General features: G+C 49.0%; 1 protein-coding gene across 1 annotated transcript; it reads right to left on the reverse strand.

The window, feature by feature from the left end:
* Window positions 1–1,616: 1,616 nt before the first annotated feature.
* On the reverse strand, window positions 1,617–12,464 carry WDR93 (WD repeat domain 93). The gene is made up of 15 exons (XM_066558964.1): window positions 11,990–12,464; window positions 11,110–11,305; window positions 10,451–10,515; window positions 10,145–10,227; window positions 9,190–9,313; window positions 7,597–7,684; window positions 6,865–7,042; window positions 6,596–6,663; window positions 6,004–6,090; window positions 5,552–5,683; window positions 4,829–5,054; window positions 4,144–4,204; window positions 3,293–3,449; window positions 2,966–3,167; window positions 1,617–1,873 (listed from the first exon to the last, which is right to left on the reverse strand). The coding sequence occupies exons 1-15, from the start codon at window positions 12,251–12,253 to the stop codon at window positions 1,762–1,764; spliced, it is 2,043 nt and encodes a 680-aa protein (XP_066415061.1). The 5' UTR covers window positions 12,254–12,464; the 3' UTR covers window positions 1,617–1,761.
* Between the last annotated feature and the right edge of the window lie 341 nt (window positions 12,465–12,805).

Raw genomic sequence — 12,805 nt, forward strand, 5'->3', positions numbered from 1 at the left:
ACACATGTCAACACACTGAGCATGTCAATTTTTCTGTATCCCTCAAAGAAGCAGGAAACAAATGGTCCCCTGCTGAAATCATGAGTTAAAACAAAGACTCTTCATCAGCCTCCTGCAGCTGCTTGTTGTTTTCCTTTCTCTGTGGAGCCTGCCAGCTCCTAGTTATCTTGGCCAAGCACATGATTAGAATCTTAGAGCAAATTCTAACTGCAAACAAACAAGTACATCTTGAGAGGAATACACACAAACTGGTGGATGCACAGTACACATCTAACTGTTCAGCAGATCCTGTCCTGCCTCTTCTGATGCCAGGTAAGCCCTGCTCCTCTTCTGGATGAAAAGCAGATGGGGCAGGATTAATGGCACAGATCCCCAGGCCCTTTATATGTGCACAAATAGCAAGAACTAGACCCACAGTGCTGCTCAAGGGGCCATGTATTTGTTGTGCTGGCTTTCTGCAGCATGGGAAGCAATGTAGGAATAGGAATTCCTGCCCTGAGTAATCCCCAATGCCTGGCTATGGCAGAAGGTCTGTTGTTTCTGAAAGTACCATAGAAACAAAATAATTAAGCTCTATGGCCACCACAGCAAGAACAGAAGGAAGGATCAAGGAGTGCTCCTTGTTCACTCAGTGCTGACCCAGGTGGCTGGGTTTAAACAGGCACTGAGGGTGGTGTGGGCTCACCCTCCCAGCTTTGCACTGAGGCAGATGGCAAGAGCTCACACAGCCCAGGCCCAATATCCGTGACAATCAGATGAGCTGTGAAGCTATAATCTGTGGCAGATGGAAAATGACAGCACAAAAGCTTTTACTACAGGCCTCAGAGCCTTCACAAAGGTAGCAAACAGGAAGGTTTAATTCAAATAGCTTGTCCTTCTCCAGAGCAAAGCCAGGCATCTGAGGCTGTGAAACAAATGGAATGCTTCTCCCTTTTCCTACCTCCCCAACAGCTTGGCCGACTGATTCATTTCCAGAGGATGAGCTGAAACATCTCATCAAAACTCAGCCCAAAACAAGACAACTTGCTATGAAAAACTGAAATGGGACCTTGGCATGAGAGCATCTACACAGCACAGTCTGTGCTGAATTCCTGGCAACCCTGCATTGATGCTCTCCTGAACCTTTGTGGGGGGCACTAGAGGGAGACCTGGGAGGACAAAAAGATGTTCCCTGTGCGCACAGACTGGAGCTGTTCCTGGGAGATTTGTCAGATTCTTTGTGGGTTAGGCAGTCATCCAGAAGCATGATCAGTTGTAAAAAGACTGAAGCTTTTTCATGGGCCTCCCAGGCTGCAATTCCTAAGCAGTCTTATCCCAAAACTGCTTTGAAGTCAAGAGAAACAACTGCAGAACATCCTCTGCCAGGCCTGTCACACTCTGCAGTGTCACTGCTGCTTAGCACTGCCATGCTTTGAGGGAAGACACCTCCACAGCCAATTTGCTGCCTCCTTTGATAGGACAAGGTTTCTGGTTAAGCACAAGGATGTTGATGGCTGTCCATGTGGGTAGGAACAGAAGACAACACCCACTGGTGAGCTCCAGCAACACAAGGACAGAAAATCAGAGTCTGACAAAATGCTAATCCTGTGAAAAGCAAGAGACTTTTAATGGAGGAAAGGCTTTATTAAGGTGCACCCTATTATTGTGACATACCAGATTGCTCTGATGCTCCACATCTCTGGGAGAGAGATGATTGCAATAGAGCGTCTATCAAAATATCAGTGCTGGATCATGAGCCTGGCCCTCAGGATCCAAGGCTGGCTACTGCTTCTTCTCTCCCTTCACTTTCTCTCTCTCCTTGTCCATGGCAGCTGCCCGTGCCTGCAGACAATCCCAGTATTCCTGGTTTTCCATTTCCAGCAGTACCTCCTGCCTACAAAGGTGTGGAAAGGGTGGTTAAAACAAAACCAGTCCCTGACATTCCCCCAGTGCTCAGACAACATCCCCAAGGGCCACTGGGGCTCACTACTGGTTAAGCAGTTCTACTCCCTGTGCCCAAAAATCTCAGTGATTCCCTCATGCCAATCAATAGTCAAGTTCACTGCTCCTGACAGCAAGGACCTCTGAATTTCTGTTGTCTCTAGATCTCTGTGGACACAGGTCCCAGTGCAGTTGTATTTGCACAGCTCTGGCTTCAGCTCTCAGTTCCCAGGGAGCAAGATATCCCTGGAGGTGGGGACTCCCCAGTTCTGTGGTGTAAGGCAGACAAGAGTCTCCTCTCCAGGACTTTGAGAAGGAGGGACACAACTTCTGGCTGATAGCATAGGTTGGAACTTTTCTGCACTTAACTAGCACTTAACTAGCCAGACAACTCCAGCATTCACCCTGGAGACAAGGAATTAGGGAAGGCTACCAGGTAATAAATATGTGCTACAATGTCGCACCTGTTTCGTTTCGAATTGGAAAATTAAAGCGTAGTGAAAAGATACAAAATACTGACACAGGTCTAGCTCCAGGTTCCCAGCAGAATTCAAGGCAAAGGTGCCCAAAAAGAGATGTCACAGTGCCATCTAATGACGGCAGCGGCGCGATGCTCCAGCCCCGAGGCTGTGGGGACCTCCTCCAACCGAGGAACTCCCAACACAAACCACTTAAACATCACATGGACCCGGGAATGCGGGGGTGAGAGAGGCACAAACAGATCCCAGCTCTGCCTGGCTGTGGGGTCTAAAGGAGGACACAAACACGTGAGGATCATACTCCCTGGCAAGCCTGTACAAACTGTGCTGCACAAAATCACATCAGAACTCGCATCCTGACTTACAGCTGAACCTGTTCTAGCAAGGACAGAAGGGAGAGGAGGAAGGGTTCTGGGTGGCTGTCAGGAATCCAGCTGCCTGAACACCAACCTTTCTCAGACACAAATCTCTCACAGCACACAGAACAACCCAGAAGCTCCAGGGTGAGCCCTTGCATGAACTCAGCAGCACCACAGCTGACAATAATGCAGGTAAGGTGCACTTACCTCTCAGGCAGAAAGCGAAACCTATCACGTAAGAAAATGTTACATCTCTCAATCCACTGCAGTTCCTGCATGGGCTTGAGATGCAAATCTGGTTTCTTTGGGAAAGCCTCCTTCAGTGGGTAGGAGTTGAAGTCAAAAAGGAAGATGGTGCTGTGAGTTGCTTTGGTCTGGAAAAATTCATCCACATGCTGGTGCTCATCTCCTAGACAGAGACAAGAACAGTGAGCTACTGTTCAGGAATCTCCCAACAAGAACAATCATGGACCAGTGCACAGCTGAAAGCACCCAGTGATGGTGTACCTATGACCACCCTGAGGTGTCACCCACCTCGGAGCAGCAAGCAGCAGTTGGCACTATCCACTGTGAACACTGGCTGCCAGGCAGGTGCTACAGCATGAGAAGGTGGGGTGCAGAAGCAGTAAACAGTCTGTGATGTGTCAGTGTTCATCAGGGACACTGTGCCATCCCAGCAGAAGATCAGCACCTGAAGCAGCAAAATTGACAAGTAGGTGTAAAACAAGTGAAAAACATTTTCAGTATAAAGGACTTGAGGCGACATCCAAGACTTCACATCCCCAACTATGATGCTGTTTTCTTTGCCTGCCCAATGGTCATAGGGTGACAGAGATGAAGAACAGCCCTTGCAGGGAACTTGGACCAAAACTGCTGGAGGTTTGGATTGGAAAAGGGCAACAGGGCACATTAGAAATGAGGTGGATCCAGCCTTCTGCAGGACTGCTATGGTGAGTGGCTATCAGTCCTTTCCTCCCCATGCCTGCAAACTTTCTGAGGCCACTTGTCAGGTTGTGTTTGTACCTTCCTCCCCAGGATGCCCCCTCATATTTGACCCTGATGCCTGAGGCTTCATGGCTGAACCCTCCCAACCTTCACCTGTCTGTGTGCACCTCAGTGGCCAGTTAGAGGGAGCAAGTGCCAGGGGTACAGAGTAAGATCATGGAAGAGAAATCCTTTGAGCATTACCAGCTACACACAGACTTGGAGCTGGTGCAGGAAGTCTTCACACCAAAAATATTTGGAAGCTGGAAAGGATGTGAGGCTCTGATTGCCCTGCTCATTATCTCTAGGTACCCAGTTACTGCCCTTGCTGGAAACAAGGTCCCAGCACAGCTGGACATGAGTTCCCACCCAGAGTTAAGAGAGCTGGCAGTAATACTCACTGCACTGGGGAAGGCCAGGACAGGCATCACTGCACTGACAGTAAGATTTGGATTTTCAGGCCTGTGAGAGAGACAGGTTTATGCTGCTGTTGCATGTACCTGGCATGTACTGGGAGGCTGTGATTATGACAGTGGCAATTTGTGGCACACTGACTGTCAAATAGTCCCTGCCAGACCCCTTCCCTATAGAGACAAAGCCTGTCTCCTCCTGGGCAGGAACCCCTGGGGCCCATCCCTGTGCAAACCTGCCTGGGAACTACATTGGACATACAAATCCCTGCCTGCCAGGCAGGCATGAACCCAGAGTCTTCAGAGCAGGGGGATAAGTGAACACAAAAATGATAGAAAGATGGCAATAAATGTTTACTCTGACTTTTAGGGGATGGTGTTCTGTTAAGGGCAGAAGAGGGAAGAAAAAATTCCCCTGGGTATCCAGCAGAGACACAAATAGTTCAGCATCAGCCCTGGAGTTGTGCTAGAAGTATTTGTGTTCTGGTGCACAGAAGAACCCAGAAACACCCCAAAATCTGGCAAACCATTGAATTTTAGCACTAGCAAAACCACACTTGCTGCTGACAGCAGCATGGCAGAGCCATCTGGGTGAAAACAGCAGGAAGTTCTCTACTCCACAGAAATCTGGGGTTCCCTGTCAGACTGGACCACTAAAACCATGAGTCTGCCTCACCTGTCTGCCAGGAGTGTGATGCTGGACTTGCCAGCCTTGGGTGCTCTCACCAAATAGAAAGAGCTGTCTGTACACAGCACTAGGAGCTGTATGATGGCACAGACAGGATCTGCAGCACAATAGACAGGATCTGCACCATGTGTCTCATCACTGGCAGAACCATACAGAAAGTGAATGCTACGGATGAAACGTTCCTCTAGAATGGCAGTCACAGACAGTGGGTATCCTGAGGAAGGGAGGGAGAAAAAAGGAACTGGTCATTTATCCAAGCAAAGCTTAGTTTGGAATGTGGCCCACTCAGAGGGAGAACAAGCAGATGGCAGAAGAAGATTCTTGTGCCAGGAGAGTGCCTGCATCATGGCAGGATGACACTAGCACTGACGGCAGCCTGAACTGTGGTGCCACAACAGTCTCAAAAGTGACCTTAGAGTGCAGGGGCAAAGCAGTGACTGGCACTGTCTCAAGCCTCAGGGCAGGACTGATCAGTCCTTGCTGCAGCAGTTCCAGCCCCTGCATTGCCCTGCATGGGGATGGTTCTGCAGGGGCCAGGGCAGTCGTGCTGGCCAAGCATCCAATAGATGACTGAATCAAAACTATTTTCAGATTTCCTTGTAAACTCACCACCAGCCCTTTATTCACACTAAGTCTGAACTTCAAACTCCTAGGCAAAGGTGCAATATACCCACAGTGATCCAAATACACAATCCCAAAGGGCAGGCTCACCTAGGTGCTTATCCCAAATAGTTATTGTTGCATCTTCACCTGCCAGTGCCAGGTACCTGGAGCAGGAACTGACAGCTGAGCATGCAATTGGAGCTGCACATGGCCACACAACATCAGGTTTCAGATCAGAGCCTAAACAGAATGGCATGAAGAGAGACAACTGTAAGAAGGTGCAGAACATTCTCTCACATTGTACTAGCATCCATTTTTCTCATCAAACATGCACCATTATGCTGCCTCCTGCCAGAGTGGCTTCATAAAAACACTGCCAGTCTGTGCAACACAGAGCCCCACAACCCAAATACCAGCCTAAGCCACAAGATACGAGTCAGCTTTCCTGCCAATTCCTCATTTTCCTGAATCATGAAGACCTGGCAGAGTGAGAGCCCCTGGTCACAGAACACTACCACTCCCCACAGAGTGCTCTGCTAGAGAAAGCAAAACTTTCTTACCTGCTTTGTCCTTGAGTGAAGGGTTGAGTAAGTACAAGCAGAAATTGTGGTTTCCATACCAATGCACACCAATGCCAACTGGAATATCTGGTACAGAGAAGGGGATGGCAAAAAGAGAAGAAGACTGGGGACAAAGAAAGGAACAATCCAGGACACCAAAACACCATTAGAAAGCTTTCATTAGAGCTTTCATGCTACTCCTGATAGAAATTCTGCTCACACAGAAACTAAACCAGAACAAACTCTCCCTTTGTTGGTTTTTGGTTTGTTTGGTTGGGTTTTTTTTAATCTTGACTATATGCCTCCTTTTTCATTTTTTCATTTTGTTTTGATTTGGGTTTGTTTTTTGTTTGTTTTTTTTTTTCAGGGAGAAGGTTGTGGAATTCATTTAAAATATAAAGATAAGGTTTTTTTTACTCCATGCCTGTAACTGACTTATAAGTCCTAGAGCTGACAGTTTTACCCAGATTTACATCCTTGGAGATGGAACTTAGAGTGGATGCAAGCCAGGCCCACTGAGCTCTCACTGGAGCTCAATGTCATGCAATGACTGTGCTCCACAGATTAACAGCTTTTTGTCCATTTGGATTACCTGGCTCTACTTCCATTTCTGGTCCCATCAGGATCCGACTAGGAAGGAGGAAATGAAAGGTAGCATATCTGAAAAAAGGAAGAGATATATGTAAAAGAAAGGCTTTGATAAGTAGACAGCACTATGACAAGACCTGGAACGGCTCCAGCCCCCTGCCCTGAAGCCTTGGGATGAAGGAAGCAAAGCCAAGACAGAGGCCTCCATCTACACAGCCCAGTGCCCTGTGTGGGTGACTCATGGACTGAATCCTGGCTGGTGATGCCACTCACCTGGGGATCTCCTCCTTGGTCACACCCTCAGCCTCCAGATACTCCTGGTAAGTGCTACAGAAGATTGCTTCCTGCAGCTCCCACTGGGAATCCTTGATGAGGTGGTTGTACCCCAAGCCAAGCGTGCTGCCATCACCCACTTCTTTCAAGGCATCCAAAGGGCCTTTAAAACTAGTGCCTGGGTTGGGAACACAAAGGGAAAAAGCACAGTCCTGGAGAAGCAGAAACCATGAAGCAAACAGCATGAAGGCATTTGGGGATGGCATGGTCTTGAGGCAGAAAACACTTTATCACGTATGGGACTTTGCCTATCACAAGTTCATTTTCCAGTATTTGAATGCAGGGATTAGGGCAAGACTTCTGAGGACCCTACTCACCTTGCCTCTCTGTGGCATCTTCCAACATAAAGCCTGCCCCCTCCTCATCCTTGGCATTTCTCTATAACTCCAGGGCTCAGAGTGATGAACAGGAGTGCTGCTAGATCTAGGAAGCAGCCTCCTCCCTCTCCAGTGACACCCATCTGAGACACTCCAAAGCACTTTGTGCTGGCAAAGGTGACAGGTGAGATGGTCTGGGAGGAAGCAGCTCCCACTACAGGATCACATGTAACTAGACAGGTCAGGAAAGGACCAGGGATCGTGTTACTGAGACTTTCTGACCTGTTCTGTGTTTACAGAGGCCATGCTGCCTTTGCCCCCTGAACTAGGCTGCACACACAGACTCAGTCCTGACCTGTAATGGGTTTGGGTGGCCTCACTGTCAGCAGCAGCTCTGGGGGATCCAGCTTTATATCATTTTGGATTGCAGGCACAGGAAGCTCCTGCAACAGAAAAGTGCCCACCTGAGAACTGTGGTGTGTGCTACACTGATGAGTTTTCACCTGTTCATGGGAATCAAGTGCTTCCTAAAGAATTTAGGGAAAACTCCTTTGTGTATGCAAAGGATGGCTGGCACTGTCTGGGAGATACTGGGTTTGGGCTCATTCTTCAGGCCAAAACACAGAAGCTTCAGGGCATCACTACTTTCTCAATTGCATTGCAAGGATGTCCTGCCCAGACTCCTGTCTTTGTGCCATCTCTCAAATATTCCTGTTGCAGCACAGGCCTGTGTGAGTCACAGCAATGCTCAGAAAATAAAAGGGAAAAAATAAAAATTAAAACAAACAAAAAAAAATAAGCAGGACTAAAGGTTGAAGGGTGTTTCCTGAAAGCAAGAACCAGATTTTACTTCACAGAGCCCAGGACTGGAGGAAGTCACATATATGCTTGGCTGGGAACAGAAAATTGTAACAGGGGGCCAACACCAGTGTGTGCCCATCACATCATCCCACACACATTCACACTGGGCTAAACAGAAAAGGTCTGGCTTAATAATCAGCCAGTCTGAGCAGGAAGGGGCAGGAACTTGGATAGTTTGCACAGAATCAGCAAAGAGAGAATGCTTGAGTGTTTGGTTTTGGCTTCACTAAGTTAAGCAGGGTGTTTGCCCTGAGGACAAGGCTGAGAAGCAGTTCCCTCTTAAATGTCCAGGAAATTCTTTGCTGAAGGAAGAGGAAAGAGGAAAGAGTTGGGAGGCTGCTATAACAGAGGGTTAGCTCAGGGTGCTGGGAAGGAGATGTCTGTGTGCTGAGAGGTGAAATCCTGCAGGGTGAAAGTGATAAGGGGGAGGGTTAAGCACTGACCCAGCACTTAAAATTCCCCATGGCAGCTCAGGACAGTCCCTGAGGCCAGTGACCATCTCTGCAGAGCTGTGTCTGTGCAGCCCCTCAGTTTTCTGCCAAAGAACAGAGCTGACTGTGATTAGTGCACACAGGCAGAGACTCTGCCCTGCTCAGGTGGGTGAGGCTGGGACCCCACCAGGCTCTTCTTGTATGGAATCTAAAACACAAACCTTGCTTCAGACTCCCAAACAGAGGCATCCTGCCTGGTTCCCACTCCTCCTTCCCCCAGTAACACAAGGGAGAAGCCCTGTGGGAATGCCCTTACCCAGGGCCCCCTCAGATGGAGCAATGCTGCTGAGAAATGAGCTGCCAGTTTCAGGGAGGGGCAGCAGGAACACAAGCCCTGGGACCAAGGGAATCTCTTTGGAAAGCCTGTCTTGGGAGAGTAAACACCTCCCAATGGCACAAAGGCTTATGAAATGTGGGATGGGCAGCTGCAGCAGCTGCAGACACACACACACACCCACACCCCATCCCCTTGGGCCAGCACGAGGGTTCAGGCTGGGTCAGGCTGTCTCTGTCTGCAGCAGCAAGGCTTGGGGGAAGAGCTGCGGGCAAAAAGGTCTTAAAAAAACATCACAGAGGAAGATGGAACTGTTTTATACCACAGATGAGGAGCTCGACCTCCTCTCACTCCAAGCCAGCTCTTCTGCAGCTCCTGAGTTCTCTTCCATCTCTGTCAGCCAGGAGTCCTTAGGCAATTGGTAGATCTCCAGCCAAGCTTCTGTGCTGTCTGCATGGGGAAACCATGTTAAGCAATTGGAAATGAGGAGGAAAGGTCTTTCAGGCAAGCAACCTCTGTTATCTTTTATCCTTTATAAAATGATCAGTGTATTTTTTGAAATATAAAATCTCTGTGAACTGCATGCAGCCCTCCTCTCCTCTCACTTAAGGCTTGACATGCTTGATTGAGACTGACATCTCAGCCTCCAGCTCAATCCTCAAGGTCCCACACCCATCAAAGAAATTCCATTAAGCTACTCAGTCAAGAACCTGACTTGTAGCCTCTGAGTAATGGAGTAGAAAGTAGAAAGTGAGGCATGGTCTCACATTAATTCTCTGCTACATGTCTCATTCTCAGCATGTGTCCAGGCAGATCCCATCAAACACAGGTCCAGAAAACCTGCCTGCCACGGATTCAGCTGCCATGAAACAGAAGAACATGGTAACAAGGAGTTTCTTGGAGTGTTTTTAGAGGTTCTCTTTGCTCTCTGGCCTGTATCTGCAGAAAAAATTCTTCCCATGTAAAAGAGAGCCATAGCAAAGCAGAGGAAGATCTGAGTTTGGTACTTCTGGAGAGAGGAAAATTGCTTTCACTGAGAGCTGGGGACTGCAGTGACCAGCTCCAGACAGCTCACTTTTGGGATCAGCCCTGTGCACACCAAGCGTTTTGGAAGGGACAGGGAGTGGCAGGGGCTGCTTGCTCCTTAAGCCAGAGGAGGAACTGGGAGGATTAAAACAGGATCCCTGGCTACCCAGACCACTTGCAGCATTCTAAAAACATTGCTGCTGCCCCTGTGTTGGAACACAAGAGTCTCCAAACACAGCGTGTTGCTGCACTTGCCTTGCAGCAGGATTCCTGCATAATCACCTCCTCGGGACAGCACCACCTCCACACAAGGGCTTCGCTGGCTGATGTCCTCCTGCCAAGGAAAAACAGGCTGATCAAAGCCAGGTCACTGATTCAGAGAGCTCTCACACCATTCTCAACAGGCTGAAGGCCAGCTAGACTGCTGGAAGAACAAAAGTAAATATTGGGCAGCAGTCTTGGAGCACTACTGCCTATGAATAAATTTCTGAGGGCAACTGGTGCTCCTCATGATTGATTACTTCCCAGCCTGTGCATGGAATTAGCTCAGCACTTACCACTTCATTCAGGGTTTTAATGAGCAGGAAGCTTTCCTTGTGAAAGCAGAAGAGCCAGGCAAGCCCTGAAATAGAAATACAGAAGCAGCAGGAGGGGGGAGAGGAAAGTGAATGAATGTTAGCCATGCTCTTGGGAGATGGCTGTTACAACATGTGCAGGAGAGTGAGCAGGATTACATTACTCTCTGGGCCCAAGGAACAGCATCCCACTCTTTCCAGCACTAAACTTTTGCTGGTTTCCTTATGCAAGCACCAGTAAACCTTTGGTTGTGCACAGAGATGGATAAGCCAGTCTGAAGTGTCTCCACCAGAGCTGACAACTTTCAGATTCACCAACAAACTCGTTCAGGTGCAGGCCATACTGAGCAGGAGTTCTTTCTGCCCAGCCCAAGATGCTCCTAAACTTCACTGTGCTTCACCCTCAGCTCTGCACCTGCCCCTGCTGTGCTCCAAAGGCCACCAAACCCACAGCCCTGCTAATCACAAGGCCCCAAGGCCACTCTGCCACCCTGCAATCTGCTAGCTGTCCAACGCCCTCTCTGCAGGGCTTTCTAGGAACATTCTCAGCCTCCCTAATGCTGCTCCTGATCCAGCAGTGCTCTGTGGCACTGCCAGTTCAACCCCAGAGCACAGCTCATCCCCAGCCAGGGCACACTGACCCATTTCATCCACAGCAAGCAGGACGTGGCACTCACTGCCCAGAGCCGAGGCATGGATGGCGCAGATCTCTGTCTGGGCTGCATCCCAAGTACAGACATCCTTCAAGTCACACCTGCTGAAGGCAGCCAGACCCACGGACAGACCCACAAAGATGTATTTTCCAGACACTGCAAGGCAATTGGCTCTTTCAGTTACCTAGCAAAAAAGGGAAAAGATGAGTGTACCCAACTGCATTCTCATCAGCTATGTTAATGATGTATTCCTTTTCATCCTTTTCACCAGAAAATGCTGATCTATTCCACAAGGGAAACCTTTTGACACATTCTTCCCCCACAAGAGCAAGGGAGGGTCTCTCATCTCTTATCACAGAGACTGGTCTGTGTTAGGAATGAGAAAGTTTTGTCCCATCTTTCCCCTTTCCACAAACAGAAGGGGCTTTAAAGGCCAAGAACTCAGGAGCATTGAGCCCTTCCATTCCAGTGCAGAGCTGTGATGGATGCTGAACTCCCCCAGGCAATCACAGATACCAGACTGTCCTCCTGAACACCCCCACATCCTCATGGGGAAGGCAGCACTGTCATTCTGCTCCCACTGGAGCATTCAGCAGAGCTCACAGAGCTGAGCTTGCCCACTTGTGTGCCACTGACTAATCACCTTCTCCCCAGCAAACAAGGGTGGAGCCAGCCCGAGAAGCAGAAGGTGAATTTAGTGTTTAATACCTAGAGAGGTGTGATGATTGGGTGGGAAGCAGAACCTGCCAGACAAGCTGGGAAGCTGCAGGCTTTTAAACTGAGCCAATGAGATGGTGGCTCATTCTGGGGAAGGTCATGAGCAGAAGAATGACAAGATCTGCTGTGGTGGTTAATGCTGGCTCTGTACCTGGAATTCAGCTGTAGGAAAGCATTTAATGGGCTGGACCTTTCGTTTTTGTGCTTCTCGGAGCATCTCCCTTTCTTCAATGATTTCCACAGCACTCTCAAAAACCTGCATCACCAGTTTGTGGATCATCCTGAAGGGCTGTGGCAGCACATCACGCTTTCGATCGGGATCCAGCAGGAAGAAATTTTCCTCCTCTTCCTTTGGCCAGTCCTTTCCAGATGGTGGGGGAATCTCCAGGGGATGCTGCCGGCTATTCACTGCCATGGTTCTCCCTTTGCAGATGCAAAACGCACCACGGATGCAGGAACCACCCTGGATGCAGAAGAACAAAGAGTCCTTCAATACTTTCTTGCATGAGGTAATGGGGGAAATTTTGATTAATGATGTCTAAGGGGGTTTCCCTCCAGTATTGATAGCCAGAGCAACCCTGCTCTGCACAGCTCAATTCTCCTCTGTTTCCCAGGGTTTTTGTCCTGCTCTGGGCATCTCAGCCACACAGGGATTTGCAGGTAAAGAGAGCCCAAAAACTTTGTCACAAGCATGTATAAGAATTATGGCAAAGCATTCAGAAATATCCAAAAATATTATCTTATTCTTCGTCAATTACTCAGGATTTATTCGGCCTGGGTAAAATCCCAACGATTAACTCTGAAAGCAGGTGCTCTCACTGGGAGTTTTATACACTTCATTTCCAAGACACCGGGTGCTTTCGAGCTTCACCTCTGCAGCGGGGCCATACGCACACGGGCGCACCTGACCTCGGAGCGGGGCCGGGGGCCGAGGGGCCGTGCCGGTGGCCGAGGGGCCGTGCCGGGT

The sequence above is a fragment of the Molothrus aeneus genome, chromosome 13, assembly GCF_037042795.1.
Source record: "Molothrus aeneus isolate 106 chromosome 13, BPBGC_Maene_1.0, whole genome shotgun sequence".
Classification (NCBI taxonomy): Eukaryota; Metazoa; Chordata; class Aves; order Passeriformes; family Icteridae; genus Molothrus; species Molothrus aeneus.

What these genes read in the sequence shown, in the direction of transcription:
- WDR93 (XM_066558964.1), bottom strand. Translation starts at nt 12,253, where the DNA reads ATGGCAGTGAATAGCCGGCAGCATCCCCTGGAGATTCCCCCACCATCT. An exon ending in GCCACCCAAACCCATTACAG is followed by an intron (nt 7,043 to 7,596) that starts GTCAGGACTGAG and finishes TTCCCAACCCAG; the next exon opens with GCACTAGTTTTAAAGGCCCT. An exon ending in TATTTGGGATAAGCACCTAG is followed by an intron (nt 5,055 to 5,551) that starts GTGAGCCTGCCC and finishes TCCCTTCCTCAG; the next exon opens with GATACCCACTGTCTGTGACT.